Source organism: Geotrypetes seraphini, chromosome 13 (genome assembly GCF_902459505.1).
Source record: "Geotrypetes seraphini chromosome 13, aGeoSer1.1, whole genome shotgun sequence".
NCBI lineage: Eukaryota > Metazoa > Chordata > Amphibia > Gymnophiona > Dermophiidae > Geotrypetes > Geotrypetes seraphini.
Window position 1 is genome coordinate 24,458,463 of NC_047096.1, and position 20,474 is coordinate 24,478,936.

The 20,474-nt window shown below is 44.6% G+C and overlaps 1 protein-coding gene across 4 annotated transcripts in view; it reads right to left on the reverse strand.

Moving 5' to 3' along the window:
* KMT2A (lysine methyltransferase 2A) overlaps nt 1–20,474 on the reverse strand; it is a 301,152-nt gene that overhangs the window by 239,899 nt on the left and 40,779 nt on the right. For all 4 annotated transcript variants that reach the window (XR_004536758.1, XM_033917957.1, XM_033917958.1 and 1 more), the window contains exons 4-6: nt 19,882–20,059; nt 9,740–9,974; nt 104–168 (exon numbers count right to left, since the gene is read on the reverse strand). Coding sequence is in view for 3 of the 4 variants with exons in the window: in XM_033917957.1 (XP_033773848.1) it covers nt 104–168; nt 9,740–9,974; nt 19,882–20,059 (478 nt within the window). In the remaining variant the exon portion in view is untranslated. The remainder of the gene's footprint in view (nt 1–103; nt 169–9,739; nt 9,975–19,881; nt 20,060–20,474) is intronic.

Here is a 20,474-nt window from a genome sequence, read left to right on the forward strand (position 1 = left end):
GATGAAAAAGGCCAAACTGGCCACAAAGCATGACTCAGCAGAGCTAATAGTTCCTTTCCCTCTTGCCATACTACTTGTTAAAATAGCTTCTTACTGTTCCTACCTTTTGCTTGCTTCTGAAGATATGCTTTGGAAGGCATCCACTGTAGATTTTGACACTTTCTCTGTCTTTTGTAAATGAAATCAGAAGACAAGAAAATTAAGGCTCTCGGTTACAAGATTTTGTGCAACAGAGTTTTCCAATCATAGCCAAGCAATATTTTGAACACCCTCTGAAAATAGGCATCATATACATTTGTATTTACTGGGGTTTCAATGTATGCAACTTTAACTCATGCATATTCATAGATATCCCAAAAACCTGACTGGCTATCAGGTCACCAGTCAGGTTCCAGAAGCCATCCTTTCAAGTTTTTTGTCTTATATTCCTTTCAATTTCGGTGCCACAATTTCTGCACATCTTCTGTCCCATGCACCAGTTTACAGCCTTTACAGTAGCATCTGCTACAGATCTCACCCATCTCCAGCAATGCCTCCTACTAGAGCAGAGCTTCTCAAATGGGATCACAAACCTGCCTTTGGGGTCCTGACCTAAGTGAGCTCTCCATAGGTGTTTCATTATTCCACACCTCCAGGATGTCACACAAATTTTATTTAGGCACAATCATAGGGTCACAGCTGCAAAAAGATTGGGAAGCACTGTGCTAGGGAAAGCTTCATCTCTATATACTAGATTCTCCGGAGACAGGCAGGAGAAATAAACTATGAAACTATGATATGCAGCCATACTTGTTGGTGAAGTCTCCAACCAAGCCTGGTGTGTCGATGCTCTCCCTAGCTATAGTAAGCTTTAAGCTTACTGAGCATGTGCAGGAGCCCTAGCCTTCAAGCCCCTCTCCAGTCAGTTTTTTAGTTTGCTGCTCCTGTTTAGTCACAGCCATTCTCTAAAAAAAATAAATAATAAATAAAAAGATTCACTTTTAAATGATAGTTTTAGAAAGCATATGGCTTTCTTGCCTTTAACGTTTGTTTTGGGGGTTTTTTTTAAAAGAACTTTTTCTCTTTTCTTTTTTAGTCACCGAAAAAAAGAAAAGAAAACAAAGTGAAGAATTCCTTCAGAAGCCATTTTTTCTTCTCATCAGTTCAGCCGGCATTAGCCAGCTTAATTTTTTCAGCGGAACACAGCGGTCTTTAGGACAGCGAAGAATCCCGCCAGCTCAAATGGAGACTGACACTCCTCCAACAATGCTTCGTGCTAGAACAGGCAAGAAACCAGAGAAGCAGCCTACATTGATGCGGCTCCCTCCCCTCAGGGCCCTACCTCGGTACCAGTGGGGGAGAGAAGCGCCAAACCACCACAGCTGCATGTTGAAGACCCACTGATCAGTCTCAATAAGATCCCAGCTCAGCCAGCTGCTCATAAAAGGAAAATGCCGGCGGTATAGAGGGCTGATACTCCCTCTCCACTACTAACAGTTGTGACAGCTCGTCCCATCTCAAAGGACTCAGGGACCGTTCTGGTAAGGGAACTCACTTCAAAGAGAATTCCTGCAGACTCTGCTTTGGCCTCAAGGTCCTCTCCTCTACTGCTACAAGACTCTTCTTCTCTGTCTAAACAGCTAAACAGGCTAAGATACACACAAAACAAAAAAGAGTTACTTCTCCTCCAGTGTTTGACCCTGAACAGGTATCTCCTGCTTCCTTTCCAGAGTCTCTTCCACAGGCTCCTCAGTCTGTGTAGTCTCGTCAAATTTTTTCTCCCTTTCCCAAGGTTTATGCAGGGTAGTGCCACCTTGTTTCATCCTTCTGTTTCTGCTGTTCCTCTTCCTATATTAGAACCTCAGCAGTGCCAGGATTGTGTAGAACTTTCCACAGACCATATGCTTAATATCCAGCAAGATGTCACTTGGGAACTTTGTACTCCCCATATGCTCTTCTCCAGCTCAGAGTCCTTCCTCTCCAAAGGACTGGTCTGACCAGGAACCTGCCATTAATGAAGAACTAGTCCAGCCTCAGCTCTCTCCTCTACCAGCTATAACGAAGGAGCACTCCTGTCTAAAAATTTTTACACAAGGTGTCTGCTTTGTTTAGTCTCTCTCCAGACACCACACCCACAGGGAATAAGGATTTTCAGTCTATCCTTCAGTCCTGTAAAACTCCAATAAGAGAACTAATTGATTTACCAGTACATCAAGTGCTCCAGGATCTCCAATTGGACAATTGGCAGAAGCCTTTGTCAGTCTCTACAGCTTCTAAACGTCTTGAAATGAAATACAAGGTCCTAATAGCGCCCGGTCATGACCTTTTACAGCTTCCCCACCATTCTATGATCTTGGAGTCAGCCATCCGCAAATCCAACTCATCAAAGACTCCTACTAATGCTCCTCTGGGGAAGGACTGCCATCTATTAGATTCTATCAGTTGTAAGGTATACCAGGGTTCTATGCTTTCATCAAAAATCATGGCCCATCAGCTTCAAATTTTACATTTTCAACATCAGATTATACAACAGTTAGAGATGGCCTCCCCTGAAACTATTCCCAATCTCCATGTGGCTCTACAGGAATCCACTTATTTAATCAAAACTAATTATGATGCTTATGATATGATGACTAAAACAGCAGCAGTCACTACTGCTGCTAAACGCACGGCATGGTTGAGAGCGTCAGACCTCAGAAAAGATTTTCATGACAGACTGGCAGATGCTCCCTGCTTAGGGGACAGTCTGTTTGGAGCAAAGGTTCAGGCCACTGTTTCACAAATCAAAGAAGATTTATCAGCCAGTCGTGAACTGTCAATACACCCTTTGAATCAGTCTCAACAATTTTGTCATTCTGCTTCTACTTTTCCTTTGCGTAGAGTATTGCAGCAACAATTTTCTATCCAAAATCATCAGACCCACAGTGCAATGGTCACAGCCTTCTCAATATATGCCAAGACAGCATTCTAGAGACTGCAAACAGCAGCCTGTCTCTCAACTTCCTACACTAAAACCTACATCTTGTTTTTGACAAGCTACCAGTGGAGGGACAGCTAACCAAAATTTTTCTCAGCTTGGGAGCAAATCACTACCAATCAGTGGGTCCTCAACATTGTGTCACAGGGATATCTCCTAAATTTTCTATCCCCTGTCCTACCTTTTCATTGCCCACCACCATCCACAGTTTCTCTTAAACACATACCTCAACTTACAAAGAAGATCTCACTTCATTACAAAACAATGCCATAGAGGAAGTCCCACCTCTAGAAATCAATCGGGGGTTTTACTCAAAGTTTTTTCTTATCCCCAAGAAAATACAAGGTCTCCATCCAATCCTCGACCTCAAACCTCTCAATGCTTATCTAAAGCGAGAAAAGTTCAGAATGATTTCTCTTCCTATGATTCTTCCTCTCTTCAAGCAGCAAGATTGGTTATCCGCCCTAAATCTCAAGGATGCTTGCACTCATGTTCCGATTCATTCTTCCCACTGGCATTTTCTGTTCTTCAAATTCCTCAACAGGCATTTCCAGTACAGGGTTTTACCTTTCAGCCTATTGTCGGCAACCCGGGTGTTTACCTTTACCAAGTGCCTAGTGGTGGTGGTGGCACATTTAAGAAAACAAAATCTTATAGTGCTTCCTTACCTTTATGATTGGCTACTAGTAACCACTCCAGGGACCGTCTTCTACTTTTTATTTTATTTCTTATATATCGCTATACCGTGAGGTTCAAAGCGGTTTACAATAAAGATACATTAAGATACAATAAAATAAAAATACCATCTAAACTACAGTGTCCACCTTGCAAACACTGGGCTTTATCATCAATTTCCAGGAGTCAAAGCTCACTCCAGTTCCTTCCCTCATGTTCATAGCTCTATTAGACACCACCTCTGCAAGGGTCTATCTTCCTCAGGAAAGACATCAAGCTGGTTAACAAAGCAAGACAATCAGCTTCTCTACCAGCTCGAATGATTTTGTGCTTATTAGGCCACATGGCAGCTTCCCCGTCACTGGTTAAACACACCAGACTCCACATGCGACCATTACAGTGGCACATCAAACTCCACCAGAATCAACATCTCAACTCACTTTCACAGCAGATTCCTCTACTTTCAAACATCAAGGATTCCCTGCACTGGTAGATTCATTCCCCCTATTTACAACTCGGATGTACATTCCATTCCATTGCCCGACACCTTCCCTTACCATAATCACCGATGCTTTCAATCAAGGTTGGGGGGGGGGGGGTGGCGCATCTCGACAGCCTCCAAACTCCAAGGCCAATGGTGAGCAAGCAAAAGGACATTGCATATCAATCACTTGGAGCTCCGAGCAGTCTTTTATGTGCTCCAAGCCTTCCATCTATGGATTCCACAGCAGAACATGCTCATTCAGACAGACAATCAAGTGACCATGTTTTATACAAGCAGGGGGTTTCAGGTTCCCTCAAACTTTGCAGAGAGGCTTACAGTCTGTGGAACTACACCGGGGAGTCCCTCTGGGTAAACCTGGCAAGAGGCAGAGAAAAATGCCTATATCTAGGTGTGGTATACAGACCCCCAAGACAACTGGAAGATATGGACGCAGAATTAATTGAAGACATAGAGAATATCACTCTACAAGAAGAAGCTGTACTGCTAGGGGACTTCAATATGCCTGATGCAGACTGGAACTCATTTTCAGCGACAACCAGCGGTAGCAGGAGGCTCTTAACCTCCATAAAGGGAGCACGTCTCAAACAAATGGTAACAGAGCCCACTAGGGCCCAGGCGATCCTCGACCTGGTACTCACCAACGGGGAAAGCGTCTCAGAGGTCTCAGTAGGAGATACGCTAGCCTCCAGCGACCACAACATAGTATGGTTCAACCTTAGGAAAGGCTTCCCTAGATCAAACACGAAAACATAGGTACTCAATTTCCGGGGCACAGACTTCGCACGCATGGGAGATTTCGTCCATCGGACGCTGCAGGACCAAGCGGAGACCGATGATGTAGAAGCTAAGTGGTTAACACTGAAATCAACCATACATGAAGCAACTAGCCGCTTCATAAAATCAGTAAATAAACGACAAAGAAACAATAAACCCCAATGGTTCACCGCGGAGATCTCGCACCTCATTAAGGAGAAGAAAAAAGTGTTTCTCTCCTACAAGCGCACGGAGAAACGAGAGGCAAAGATAGAATATAGGACCAGGTCTACAGTGGTCAAAATGGCAGTTAGGGAGGCAAAACTTCGAGTGGAAGAAATTCTGGCATAAAAACATTAAAAAGGGGGACAAATCCTTCTTCAGGTATATTAGTGACAGAAAAAGGAATACAGGCAGGATAGTATGTCTTAGAAGACCAGGTGGAAGTTACGTGGAAGCAGATTCCGATAAAGCCGAACTACTGAATGAATACTTCTGCTCAGTCTTCACCTGTGAGGCACCGGGACACGGTCCGCAGTTGAAGGCAACACAAAGCACAGAAGACCCGTTTCAGAATTTTGAGTTCACATCAGGTGAAGTTTATAGTGAACTGGCAAGACTCAAGGTGTACAAAGCCATGGGACCAGACAATTTGCACCCAAGAGTGCTCAGAGAATTGAGCGATGTCCTGGCGAAACCGTTGGCTGAGCTATTCAATCTCTCCCTAAGTAAGGGGAAAGTTCCCCTGGACTGGAAATTAGCTAATGTCGTTCCTCTGCATAAAAAGGGTTGCAGGGCAGAGGCTGCGAATTATAGACCAGTGAGTCTCACATCAATAGTGTGCAAACTCATGGAAACACTAATTAAAAGCAAATTGGACATGATCTTGAATGAAGGGAATCTTCGGGATCCCAGTCAGCATGGATTCATAAGAACATAAGAAGTTGCCCCCGCTGAGTCAGACCAGAGGTCCATCTTGCTCAGCGGTCCGCTCCCGCGGTGGCCCATCAGGCCTAGTGCCTGAACAGTGGTCCCTGATTAATTTTATAACTTACCTCTAATCCCATCCCTATAATCTACCTCTACTCTTACCTGTACCCCTCAATCCCTTTGTCCTCCAAGTATCTATCCAAGGCTTCTTTGAACCCCTGTAGCGTGCTCCTGTTTATCACATCCTCCGGTAGCGCGTTCCATGTATCCACCACCCTCTGTGTGAAAAAGAACTTCCTGGCGTTTGTTCTAAATCTCTCCCCTTTCAATTTCTCCGAGTGCCCCCTTGTACTTGTTGATCCCCATAATTTGAAAAATCTGTCCCTGTCTATTTTTTCTATGCCCTTCATGATCTTGAAGGTTTCTATCATGTCTCCTCTAAGTCTCCGCTTTTCCAGGGAGAAAAGCCCTAGCTTTTTCAGTCTGTCAGTATATGAGAGGTCCTCCATGCCCTTTATTAGCTTAGTTGCTCTTCTTTGGACTCTCTCAAGTACCTCCATGTCCTTCTTGAGGTACGGTGACCAGAATTCACCAAGGGTAGGTCCTGCCAATCCAATCTCATCAGCTTCTTTGACTGGGTAACAAGAAAGTTGGACTTGGGAGAGTCTTTGGACGTCGTGTACCTGGACTTCAGTAAAGCTTTTGACAGTGTCCCACACCGCAGGCTGCTAAGCAAGATGGAATCGATGGGGTTAGGAGAGACACTAACTGCATGGGTCAATGATTGGCTGAATGGCAGACTTCAGAGGGTGGTGGTTAATGGTACCCTCTCTAAAACATCGGAGGTGACCAGTGGAGTGCCGCAGGGTTCGGTCCTGGGTCCACTTCTTTTCAACATATTCATAGGGGATCTGACTCAAGGGCTTCAAAGTAAAATAACACTATTCGCTGATGACGCCAAACTATGTAATATAGTAAGTGAATGCAGTTTACAGAATGATATGGCGCAGGACCTGCTTACATTGGAAAGTTGGTCCTCAACCTGGCAGCTAGGCTTCAATGCTAAGAAATGTAAGGTCATGCACCTCGGAAGCGGAAATCCATGCAGGACATACTTCTTGAACGGAGAAACTTTAACTAGGACTTCAGCAGAACGAGATTTAGGAGTAATCATCAGTGCAGACATGAAAACTGCCAATCTAGTGGAGAAGGCTTCATCTAAGGCAAGGCAGATATTGGGTTGTATCAATAGAAGTTTTGTCAGTCGAAAGCCTGAAGTCATAATGCCATTGTACAGGGCCATGGTGAGACCTCATTTGGAGTACTGTGTGCAATTCTGGAGGCCACATTACAGTAAAGATGTGCGCAGAATTGAATCGGTTCAGCGGACGGCCACCAGGATGATCTCGGGGCTCAAGGGTCTCTCGTACGAAGAGAGACTGAACAAATTGCAGCTCTACACTCTCGAGGAACGTAGGGAGAGGGGAGACATAATCGAAACATTTAAGTACCTCACGGGACGCGTCGAAGTGGAAGATGATATTTTTTTTCTCAAGGGACCCTCGGCCACAAGAGGGCACCCGCTCAAACTCAGGGACGGAAAATTTCATGGCGACACCAGAAAGTATTTCTTCACAGAGAGAGTGGTTGATCATTGGAACAAGCTTCCAGTGCAGGTGATCGAGGCAGACAGCGTGCCAGACTTTAAGAATAAATGGGATATCCATGTGGGATCCCTATGAGGGTCAAGATAAGGAAATTGGGTCATTAGGGCATAGATAGGGGGTGGGAAAGCAGAGTGGGCAGACTTGACGGGCTGTAGCCCTTTTCTGCCATCTTCCATGTTTCTATTTCTATGTAACTACGCCTTCTCTCTTCAAGTGGAACTTCATGCAGTCTATATCCCAGGAGAACACAATATCAGGCAGACTTCCTCAGCAGAAAACGCGATTCTCATGAGTGGATCCTCAACTTTTAAGTCCTTCACAACATTTTCCGCCACTAGGGAACTCCAAAGGTGCTTCAGATCTCTTTGCTACTCCAGTAAATGCACAATGCGACCTGTATTGCTCTCTATGCTCAGCAAGAGATGCTTTTACCATATCATGGGCACACGATCTTCTCTACACTTTCCCAACATTTCCTCTCATTTTCAGGGTGCTTCAGAAAGTTCTCACCAACAAAGTGCAATTCATACTCATTGCACCCAGGTGGCCCAGACAGATAAGGTACCCTCTGCTCCTGGATGCTCCTCCAATTCCCCTAGGGGACAATCCCTCTCTTCTTTCTCAGCACAACAGCCAGCTGCTGCATCCCAATCTCCGCAGTCTCAGTCTCAAGGCCTGGAAATTGAGAGTTCCCTCTAACCAACCTTCCTCTCTCTCAGTCAGTGAAGACAGTTCTACTTGCAGCAAGACGGACTTCTACACGAAAATCATACCAAGCTAAATGGAAATGTTTTCCCTATGGGCTCATGGTCAAGAGCCTATTCATTGCCCACTGGACTCTATTTTCACTTATCTTCTATATTTGTCTGACTCAGGACTCTAGACATACTGTGTCAGACTTCATTTGTCGGCTATCTCAGCTTACCATTCATTGGTAAATAGTAAACCACTTTCGCAAATTCCTCTCATTTCACGCTTTATGAGAGGTCTTACCAATCTCAGACCTTCACTAAGAGAACCTATTCCATCATGGGACCTCAATGTGGTGTTGGAACAATTGATGACAGAACCTTTTGAACCACTCAGTTCTGCTTCCCTTACTTTCCTGGAAAACAGTTTTTCTTGTAGTGCTCACATCAGCCAGAAGAGTCAGTGAGCTTCAAGTGTTAGTCACTTATTATCCTATTTACAATTTTTTCCAAATAAGGTTCACTTGCGAACCCATCCAAAATTTTTCCATTAGGTGGTTTCGGATTTCCATCTCAATCAAACCATCATGTTACTATCAACTTTGCCACCTCCACACTCCTTGGAGGCAGAAAAACGCATTCATTCCTTAGATTGTAGAAGAGCACTACTCTTTTACCTCAAAGCAACTCCTACTCTCAGGAAATCTACTTAATTATTCATTTCCTGCAAGCCACCTACTTGTGGCCAACCAGTGACAAAGAGAGCCAGCTCATCTTGCATTACACGCTGCATACATTTTTGCTACACCAGAGCTCATATATAGCCCCCTGATTCAGTTGGGGCACATAAACTGCAAGCTGTAGTGGCTTCAATCACTAATTTGAAGTCCATCCCAATCCAGGACATTTGCAAAGCAGCTACCTAGTCATCTGTACATACTTTCACCTACTGTTTAGATCAAAGCTTAGCTCAAGATGTACGCTTCAGGCAAACAGTTTTATATAACCTCTTTGCATTATAGACTATTTCCACCTCCTGTATGCTTTTTCAGCTTGGGACTCACCAACAAGTGTGCCTGCATATCCCCTGCCTGTCTCCGGAGAAAGCAAAATTGATTACCTGTAACAGCTGTTCTCCATAGACAGCAGGGGAATGCAGCCACACTTGCCCGCCCGCCATCCCCTCATCTCCTGGTCTTCTATTGCTAGAGACAAAACTGACAGGAGACGGGGAGGGGGCTCGAAGGCTAGGGCTCCTGCACATGCTCAGTAAGCTTAAAGCTTACTATAGCTAGGGTGAGCACCGACACACCAGGCTTAGTCGGAGACTTCACCAACAAGTGTGGCTGCATATCACCTGCTGTCTACAGAGCACCTGTTACGGTAAGTAACTTTGCTTTCTCATATTGCTCTGACTGGCCAGAACATCTCTCGAGGAGTTATGAACACAAAGCTAGAAGCAGTACCCACCCTAATGCCAGTATGATGTATTCAATAGTGGATTTTGTGTTGGCCCAGAGAACTAATGACTGTGTTCTTGTCCAACAGCAGACCTGACACTTACTTGCAGCACTGCTTCTTAATGTTACGTCCTCCAAACTTGGGCTTGTCCAAACAGTTGGTACAGACCCCACAGTCCTCAGGGACCTGGCAGCCAGGGCACTGCCCACAGCGTCGGGAACGTCGACCTTTCTTCACAGGAGGCTCCTGTGGTGTCTTATTTCTGGTAACTGGCTTAATTGGTTTGATTGGTGGAGCAAGAGGTTCTGCATCTTCTGAGCCAGCTATTGAGGACTTATCTAACAAACAGGTTTAAAAAAAACCCAAAAAACCTCAGCTACAGATTATGTGGCTTCTCTTTAACTTTCATCATATTAAAGATCTACTGCAAACTCAGATGCCACAAGAAAAAGATCATTCTGTGAAATGCATCCTAGATATATTGTTTTTAGCATTAACATGCTATTCCAGTGTTTGTTTTTGTTGTTCTTTTTTTAACTGCATAGATTAGAATTAATTCACAGGTCTGTTAATTTCTGACATACAAGGGGATCCTGAAAAGTTCTCAGCCCAACCATCCAACTTCCTAAATCCTGAGTGTTATTTTGCCACTGTAGCTGAAAAGAGTGTTCTCTTATTTTGTTAAGTGCCAATTTGCAGAAACGAAACTGTTTTGACATTGTTTCAGATTACTGAATGAACCATATCCGCATCATTCTCTTCTTGGTTGGACTGAGAATTTTTCAGCACTGCCTCAAACACAGGAAAAAAGATCTAAATTTGATGATACTTCTTTTTTGGGAGTGTGAATCCCAGCAAATTTCTTCCATCACATAAGAAGATCAGATTTAGAAGCATTTTGTTATTTATCAAAAATATGAACATCTTTTACATTCCTTTTCTATAAGCTGGCATCTAGGTTTTGTAGAAACTTCTAAACAGCAGGAAATCAGCAACTTTCCTATTACGTCTATATCCCTAAATATCTCATACAAACACTTAAGGCACCATTATATCGTAATGGATTAATGTAAGTATGTGTTTGACAGCCCACTATATCACTATGCTATGAATGGCTTTGATAAGCATGTAACCAATCCTCACTTAGACATCAATTAAAGAAAAATTAGGTTCTTACCTCAATAATCTTCTTTCTGGTAGACACTCCATTCCTGAACCTGTGGGTAGTCAATCCCTTCTTACAAGAATTCTTGTAGGGAGTTTCATTAGCATTATTTTGCTTCAACTCCCATCCTTCTGGGCTGTCTTCCAATTCTTCAGTTTGTACCAAAGCAGATGGTCAGTCCTGGAGAAAAAAACAGAATAGGGAGGGGTATGGGGACACTCCCTGAGAAACATGTCTTTTCTGCTCATATCATTAAACATATAACAGATAAACAAAATTTAACAAAAATTTAACCATTTGCAATACATAACAAGGTGAAAAACAAACAAGTCACCAATTTGAACACAACCTGCATTAAGAGTGTGGGAGATTTTATAGATACCCCCTAGCTTTTTCAATGCAGCAGTCACATCCTCTATCCTTGTCAAGGTTATACAAAGGAAAGAAACAAGACGTTCAGATTCCCCGACACCTTTGAGGCAGTAAGCAGGCAAATGAACATCTGACAGGGTGGGCATCAGGAATGGAGTGCGTCTACTAGAAAGATTACCGAGGTAAGAACCTAATTTTTGCTTTTGGTGCAATAGACATTCCATTCCTGGACCTGTGGGCATATCAAAGCAGTCCCCTGAGTTTAGGGTGGGACAGTTGAGCTTGCTCTCAGAACTGACGATCCGAATGTGGAGTCCTGTTTGGCCACCATGCCATACTGTATAACTTTGTAAACAAATGGAGAGAAGACCAAGTGGCAGCTCTAAAGATTTCTTCTAGAGACAATGCCAAAGATTCCACTTCCAATATGGGCTGAAGAAATGGCCATACAGATCCATCTTGAAGCGGTTGCTTTTGAGGCTGGTTGACCTTTATGGGCATCATTCATCAATACGGACAGATTATCTAATAATAAAAAGTCATTCGTAACCTCTAGATAACTTTAGATGAGAAGAGACTGGAAAACCTAAATATGTATACTCTGGAGGAGAGGAGGGACAGGGGAGCTTTGATACAGACGTTTAAATACTTGAAAGGTATTAATATAGAACCAAATCTTTTCCAGAGAAGAAAAAATGGTAAAACTAGAGGGCATAATTTGAGGTTACAGGGAGGAAGACTTAGGAGCAATGTTAGGAAATTCTTCTTCACGGAGAGGGTGGTAGATGCCTGTAATACCCTCCCGAGGAAGTGGTGGAGAGGAAAACGGTGATGGAATTCAAAAAAGCGTGGGATAAATATAGAGGATCTATAATTAGAAAATGAAGGATGTAAATTAAAAAACTAAGTCCGGTATTGGACAGACCTGCATGGTCTGTGTTCCATATATGGTGATGCGGTGTAGGATGGGCTGGGGTGGGCATCAATGGGAACTCCACTAATTTGGAGCAACAGGATGTTACTGGCCAGACTTTACGGTAGATATCCTGCAAACAACAGGATGGTTGGATAAGCTGCAGTGAGCTTCGATAGCAACTTCAGCATTTTGAAGCTAGGACAATACCAGACTTTACAGTCTATGGTGCAGAAATATCAAAGAGACAACTTAATTTAATCATGTATTTTTTAATGGATATAACTTATGGGCAGCCTAGATGGACCATTCAGGTCTTTATCTGCCATCATTTACTACGTTACTATGTATTCCACAGTAAGAGTCTGTGCACATCTAACAATTTCAACACCTGATTACTTTTTCTCGATCTCGAAGGAGTGAAGGTAGATAGATGTACTTCTTAGTTGATGTGAAAGATGGAAACCACTTTCAGTAAGAAAGATGGAACTGTGCATAAGACCACACCTGAATCCGAATTTGTGAGGAATGAATCTCTGCATGAAAATGTCTGAAGTTCCGACACTCATTGGGTGAAGGTAATCACCACCAAAAACACCATCTTGAAGGTGAGGTCCATCAGAGAAGCTTGTTCCAGAGGTTCGTAAGACGCTTTTGCTAGCACCCAGAGAACCAGATTAAGACTCCAAGCTGGAAAAGGCTGTTGCACCAGAGAATGGAGGCACAAAACATCTTTCAAAAACCTGGTCACATCTGGATGTGTGGCTATGGTGCTCTTATTAATCCTAGACCCAAAACAGGAGAGCTCCATAATCTAAACATTCAGGGAACCAACTGCTAGGCCTTTTTTCAGACCTTCCTGCAGGAAAGCAAGAATCAGAGCTTTTGGATCTGAGCTCAGGTCCTCACTTCTCTGAGCACACCAAATTTAGAAGCACTTCCAGGCTTTCACATATGCTGCTATAGTCACCACCTTCCTACCTCTTACAAGGGTGGAGACCACTACATCTGAATAACCTTTACACACTAGCGCTGCACGCTCAAGAGCCATGCCTTAAGTCCAAAGCGTTCTGGATCCTGCAAGGCAATTGGACCCTATGAAAGAAGCCAGGGATGACAGGGAACTTTGAGACTTTGATCCCTTTGCAGATGGACCAGGTCTGCATACACTAGAATCACCGGCCACTGGTGTTCCATGATCCTGCACAGAAGTTGGCCTATCATGGGCCACGAAGGGAAGGCATAAAGAAGACCTGCCTTTGGCCAGGGTTGCATCAGGGCGTTCAGGCCTTCGCTTCCTGGCTTGTTTCTTCGAATGAAGAACCAAACCGCCTTCTTGTTGGCTGCAGATGCCATCAGATCGAATGTCGGGAACTCCCACAAAATCACATTGCAGGTGAAGGCTTCCTGAGACAGTTCCCACTCCCTAAGATCCAGGGTCGTCCAGCTGAGGAAATCTGCTTGCACATTGTTCACTCCTGTCACGTGCTGCAGAGAGCGCCAGAAGACAGGCCTCTGCCCATCAAAACAGCATCTGGGCTTCCAAGCTTAAAGCAGCACTCTTGGTGCCCCCTAGTGATTGACATAAACTACCACCATTGCGTTGTCTGAGAAAACCCTGCTGCTTTGTTCTGCTGCAAGTTCCCGAAATCCTGAAGCACCAGGTAAATGGCTCGAAGTTCCAAGCTTTGATTGACCATTTCTTCTCGTTCTGCTGAAGTCCTAGTTAAAGTTTCTCCATTCAAGAAGTACGTCCTGCATGGATTTCCGCTTCCGAGGTGCATGACCTTACATTTCTTAGCATTGAAGCCTAGCTTCCAGGTTGAGGACCAACTTTCCAATGTAAGCAGGTTCTGCGCCATATCATTCTGTAAACTGCATTTACTTACTATATTACATAGTTTGGCGTCATCAGCGAATAGTGTTATTTTACCTTGAAGCCCATCCTGTCTGGAAAAAGATTCCAGACAATAGTGTGAGGTGAAAGTATGAACCGAGGACTAGGTGGCAGCTTTACAGATTTTCTCACTAGAAGATTTAAGGAAAGCTACCATAGCTTGGACCTTGTGGGCTGTGATACGACTCTCCAGTTGCAGTCCAGTTTGAGCATAACATAATGATATACAAGCAGCCAACCAGTTGGAAATCATTTTCTTGGAAATAGGATGCCCCAACTTATTAGGATCAAAAGAGATGAAGAGTTGGGGAGATGTTCGATGTGGCTTTGTCCTGTCAATGTAATAGGCCAAAGCACGCTTACAGTACAGAGTGTAAAGTGCCAATTCTCCTGAATGAGAGGCTTAGGGAAAAAACTGGAAGGACAATCGACTAATTGAGATAACACTCAGTTACAACTTTCGACCGAAACTTGGAATGCGTGTGCAGAATCACTTTGTCATGGTGTAAAACTGTGAATGGTGGATCTGCCACTAACGCTTGCAGCTCACTGACTCTCCCCGCCAAAGGGAGTGATATGAGAAAAACAACTTTCTAGGTGAGAAACTTGAGATGAGCTGTGGCCATTGGTTCAAATGGAGGCTTCATTAACCTGGAAAGAACCACATTAAGGTCCCAGACTACTGGAGGAGGTTTGAGAGGTGGTTTCACATTAAAAAGTCCCTTCAAGAATCTGGAGACCAAAGGATGAGCAGTGAGAGGTTTACCCTCGACTGGAAGGTGAAAAGCTGTAATAGCACTGAGATGGACTCTTAACAGATGTAGATTTGAGTCCAGTCAGACAGATGAAGCAGATAATCCAACATTAGTTCCACTGACAAGGAAGTTGGATCGTGATGATGAAGAACACACCAGGAAGAAAACAGAGTCCACTTTTATTGATAACATTGTTGAGTAACTGGTTTCCTGGAGGCATCAATAATATTGAGGACAGGCTGAGAGAGATGTAAGTAAGATGGATTCAGCCCGAGAGAAACCAAGCTATCAGGTGTAATGATGGTAGGTTGGGATGTAGAAGAGATCCGTGATTCTGAGTAAGCAGAGTAGGAAAAATTGGTAGAGGTATTGGCTCCATGGTGCTGAGTTGAAGTAGAATGGAGAACCAATGTTGTCTGGGCCACCGAGGAGCAATTAGAATCATGGTGGCTGACTACTGTTTGAGTTCAAAGAGTCTTCAGCATGAGTAGTAGGAGGAAATGCACAGAAAAACATTTTCACTAATCCAGCAGAAACACATCGGCTTCCAGACAGTGAGGAGAGTATAACCTGGAGCAAAAAACTGGGGCAACTTGTGATTGTGGGGAGCCACAAATAAGTCCACTTGCGGAGTGCCCCATTGCGCAAAGAAGGGATGGAGAGCTTCAGAGCTGAGTGTCCATTTGTGAAGCTGAAGAATTCTGCTGAGGTTGTCTGCCAAGGAATTCTGCTCCTCTTGAATGTAGACTGCCTTCTAGAAAATGTTCCAGGCAGGCACCTAAAGCCAGATTTTCTGGGCCTCTTGACATAATGGGAGAGATCCCGTGCCTCCTTGCTTTTTTATGTTGTACACTGCTACTTGATTGTCTGTGCAAAGGAAGACTTGAGGGCTCAAGAGATGTTGGAAAGCTTTGAGTGAATACATCGCTCTGAGCTTGAGTAAATTGATGTGTGCTCCCTGGAGGACCAATGACCTTGGGTTTGAAGGCCATCCAGGCGCGCCCCCCCAGGCATAAGGAGATGCGTCCATTGTTATCATCTTTTGATGAAGAGGTAAGTGAAAAAGACCTCTGGACCTCTGAAGCAACTGTTAGACGAGGTTACAGAAATATACTGTGAGAGACAATCTGTCGCTTGAGACCACTGAGAAGCGAGGGTCCACTGAGGAGTGCGAAGATGCAGTCTGGCCAGTGGTGCAACATGGACTGTGGAAGCTATGTGGCCTAGAAAAACCATTGCACGTCTCGCTGATATTGTCTTGATGCAAAACAGCTGCTGACACCGGTGAAAAAGAGCGTCTTGACGATCTGGAGGAAGAAATGCCCTCATAAGAGTGGTGTCTAGAATGGCCCCATTAAACTGCAGGCGTTGAAGGTTGGATTTGGGGGCAATGATCTCAAAGCCCAAGGCTTGAAGAAAAGAGATGGTGAGAGTCATCGCCAGAGCAACAACCTGAGACAAATGAGCCTTGATCAACCAATTGTCCAGATAAGGGAAGACTTGAAGACAGTGAGATCATAAGGTTGCCACTACTACAATCAGGCACTTCGTGAAGACCCTTGGAGAAGAAGCCAGGCCAAACTGTAGTACCTTGTACTGGTAATGATGGCGATTCACTTGGAAAAACAGAGATACTTGCGGGAAGTCAGATGAATCGGTATATGAGTATAGGCTTCCTTTGAGATCCAGAGAGCATAGCCATACGTTTTGAGCCAAGAGGGGCTAGAGGAGGGCTAGAGAAAGCATTCAAAATTTCTCCTTGACCAGAAATTTGTTGAGGGCTCTTAGATCCAGAATTGGGAAAAGCCCTCCCATCTTCTTTGGAATTAAAAAGTAGCGGGAGTAAAATCCCTAATTTTGCTGAGAGAGAGGAACTTCCTCGATCGCATTGAGAAGTAGGGATTGGACCTCCCGAAGAAGAAGATAGGACTGCACAGGGTTGGAAGCAGACTCTCTTGGAGGATGACCTGGAGGGAGGATTTTGAAGTGAAGAATATAACCCTGACGAATGATGTTCAACACCCAGAGATCGGAGGTGATGAGCTCCCAACGATTGATGTAATATTGAAGCCAGCCTCCTATAGGCTGAGTGAGAGACTGCAGCAGTGGTACTATGGCTATGCTCTTGAGAAACACGTCATAAGGACTGGGCAGGTTTTTGCCTGATGTGGTTGCTGCTTGTCTTTTTGGTGGAGGACGAGAAGGAGCAAAAACCTTGGCAGAAAACCTGCGTTGGTATGAAGTAGCAGGTTTAAAAAGGTTGAGCAGGGCTTTTTTTTAGGCTTGACCAGTGTCCCATCAGGTCTCGGGTGCAGAAAGCTTTTGTGTGGCAGTGTCGGTAGATGGTCCAAAAAGCTCATCACCTAGATATGGGGGGTAAAAAACGCTCATTATGTATATGCAAAAAAATTAGTTAAGTAGAGTATGAAGCAAAAAGCACATGAATATGGAAAAACCCCCAAAAAGATCTCAGAGGGAATTTTGAAAAATTTATCAGTGGAAGGATTAACTCAGGGGTGTCAAACTCAAATCACATAAGGGACTGAAATCTAAAACACAGGCTAAGTCGTGGGCCAGATTTTTTATTAAAATACTTACCCCCCCCCCCTCCTTTGCTGAAGAACAGTGTGGGCCCCAGTGCTGGTGGCGGCTCCGATGCTCACAGGACTTCTGTGAGCGTCGGATCAATCGCCGCAACCAAAACTCACGCTGCATACCAGCAAAAAGGGGGGGGGGGGGTTAGTCTTAGTAGAAGTATAGGGGTGCAACCTCTCCAACCCCATGCCAGCTACAAAATAAATGACTTTTTCTCTCTTTTAGGTCCTAGTTCACACTTGCTGTCTAACACCAGCTCTGGCAGGATACACATTTCAAATTTGAAATATTGTAATCACAAATTAGAAAATAAAATTATTTTTTTCTACCTTTTGTTATCTGGTCATTTTGCTTTTAGTCCCAGTTCTCTTTCTGATTTTGTCTATCTTCGAATTTTCTTTCCAGTGTCTGCTGTCCATTTTTTTCTCATCTTCTCTCTTGCTCCAGTCCCTGTCTCTAACATATTGATTTTTCCCTTTCAACTTTTCTCCTTTTTTCTTTTCTGCTTCTGTCCACTCAAATCTTACCTTCTTTCTCATCCTTCTCCTTTTTAAATTTTCAGATACCTATCAATTTTCCATCTTCTCTTATTCTGTAGCTCTCCCATTTCACTCCTTTCCTAGTCTCCTATTTCCTTCTATCTCTCCTCTCGGCCCTTCTGTTGTTCTTCTTCCCTCACCTCTTGATGCTGAACAATGAGATGGAAAGGGGGGGGGGGAATAAAGATGCTGCATCTCTCTTCCTTCCACTCCAAGGTCTAACATTTCTCCCTTTCTCTTCCCAACGGTTCTCTTTAAGTATCTTTTTCCCTCTTTCTCCACACTACCCCAGGTCCAATCTCTCTCCCTTCATTTCACAGCCTAGCTTGCCTTTCCCTCCAGTGCCGCTGGTCCCTCTCTCCTCACAGTCCGGCATGTCTTTCCCTCCGGCGCCAGTCCAATGTCGCCACCAAGCCGATGAATCTGCCAGCCTCAGCAATTCGGGAGTTAGTTGTACATGGTTCCTCCTACTGCTTTTTGCCTGCCACAGTTTGTCTCCAATGACACGCAACTTCCTGTTTCTGCCCGGGTGGACTGTGGCGGACTGAAGGCAGGAGGGGGAACCACGGTCTGGCAGATTTTTCGGCATGACGGCAACGTCGGACTGGCGCGGGCGGGAGGACATGCTGGGCTCTGAGAAGGGCAAGTTCAGGAGCATTGCCACGGGCCACGTAAAAAGGCCAGGTGGGCCGGATTCGGATTGCGGGCCTTGTGTTTGACACATGTGGATTAACTGAATAGTGTGGATGCTCATCAGCTTCTTTCTGGGATTTTGCAGCTGCATCAAGGCTACACTTTGCAGGGAAAACACTTGTGCTGCTCCCTAGTTCAAATGTGGACTTTTTCCTGGCCCTTGAACTAAGTGGGCACTAACACCCCCCAAGGGCCCAAGGAACCAGAGGAGGCTAAAGCCAGTGGCTCCCCCCTCCCCCTTGCATGGCACATGGAACACGAACGATCCTCAAGACATCCACATCAAACCTGGCATGAATCCTGGCCTGAGGAGTCCATCACACCTACTTTTAAGCAAAATCGAGGTGTTTTGAGACAGACAGAGGCTTTTATTTTCAAATTGGGAAATGCAAGATGGTCGCCGCAGCATCAATTTTAGCACCATAAATGGCCTGGGGGAACTACCTTGGGGACTAAAATTTGTGATTTTAGAATTTTAGAAGTGAGGGAACCTAACTATAACCCCAGAATCCCCTAAAAAATCTAATTTAAAGGAACCTCCTCCCCCCTTTTGTTTGCTAGGTGGACAGCCTGTTACTCGCTGTGCCAAGTGGTGTGCTGGGAGCTGCAAGTGTGGAAGCTGCAAACAGCTTACAGGGAGAACCTCTATCTCAACAAACCTGGAATGCAGACTGCTTGTGTCTTCTCACTGCCTCTCAGGTCCAACGAGCCAGCCAGAGACCTCAACTCCCACCAGAACACACACACACAAATGGGGGGAAAAAAGCAGTCAGCCCCAATCCTGGAAAAACCATTACGGAGCCACTCAGCCTGTGCTCAAGCCCACTGCGGACAAAGCTGAGGCAAGCCTTGCTCCCAAGGGAACGGTCCCTGAGCCCCTGAACTGTTAGTGCAGGCTGTCCAAGTGGGTGCACTGCAAAGCAGTCTTCCCCTTGGAAGCAGACCCTCGACCTCAGAATCTACTTTCTCCCGCAGCCAGAGCTGTCCCAAGAGTGGGATCCTCTGCAGCACTGAAAAACGGCTAGCAAAAAAGATCGAATTTACTTGAAAAGAAACACAAGCTGAAAAGACAAGCTCCTAATATCTCGCTTGTAGAGAGATAACTGAGTAATTGAAAGACAGCCCAGAAGGATGGCAGGCGGAGCAAAAGAATGTTAATGAAACTCCCTACAAGAATTCTCGCGAGAAGGGATGCACTACCCACAACTTTAGGAATGGAGCGTCTGTTGCACCTGAACAAGTGATAAGTGAAGCTGTTGCAGCAGCATGTTACACACATGGAAGTAGAGATGGTGTGCTGAAAGCCATGCTCTCACCATCATTGCCCATGGAAGACAAGATCTTCTCCCGCTCTTCCCAAGGTAAGGCACTCAGGGTGGGCATGTCATCAGGAAACACAGCCCGTTTCCGTCCCAGAGCCACAGCAGCTCTTCTGCAGACATGCTTGATACGGGGCCCTCGTATGGATGTCTCAGATGAATCGCTTTCTTGAGCCTGGAGCATCAGATATGCAAGAATCAGATTTCAGCACACTATAAGTTTCCATTAAGCTAGCACTCTCCCCCCTCTGTCCAGGTAAAATATTTCATGCAAAGTGCCAACATGGTCATCAACCAGTGACTGAAGAATTAAAACCTGTAACAGTCTGTACTCATCCTGTTTGTGCAAAAATCCATTTCTGATAAGAAGCTGGTACCCTCACAGTTGGTTGTTCACTTCTCAGAGTAACTATGTGTGCAAAACTTGAGTTTAATTACAGAGCATGAACTGGAAGTTTCAGAGCAGACATATGTAGCTTTTAGGTCTCATTCTTTTATAGCAACTTACCATAGAAACAATTGAAATCTTCATCCACAGGGAAATGAGCCTGTCATGTGCTCCCATAAGGAAATATTAACACCATAATGAT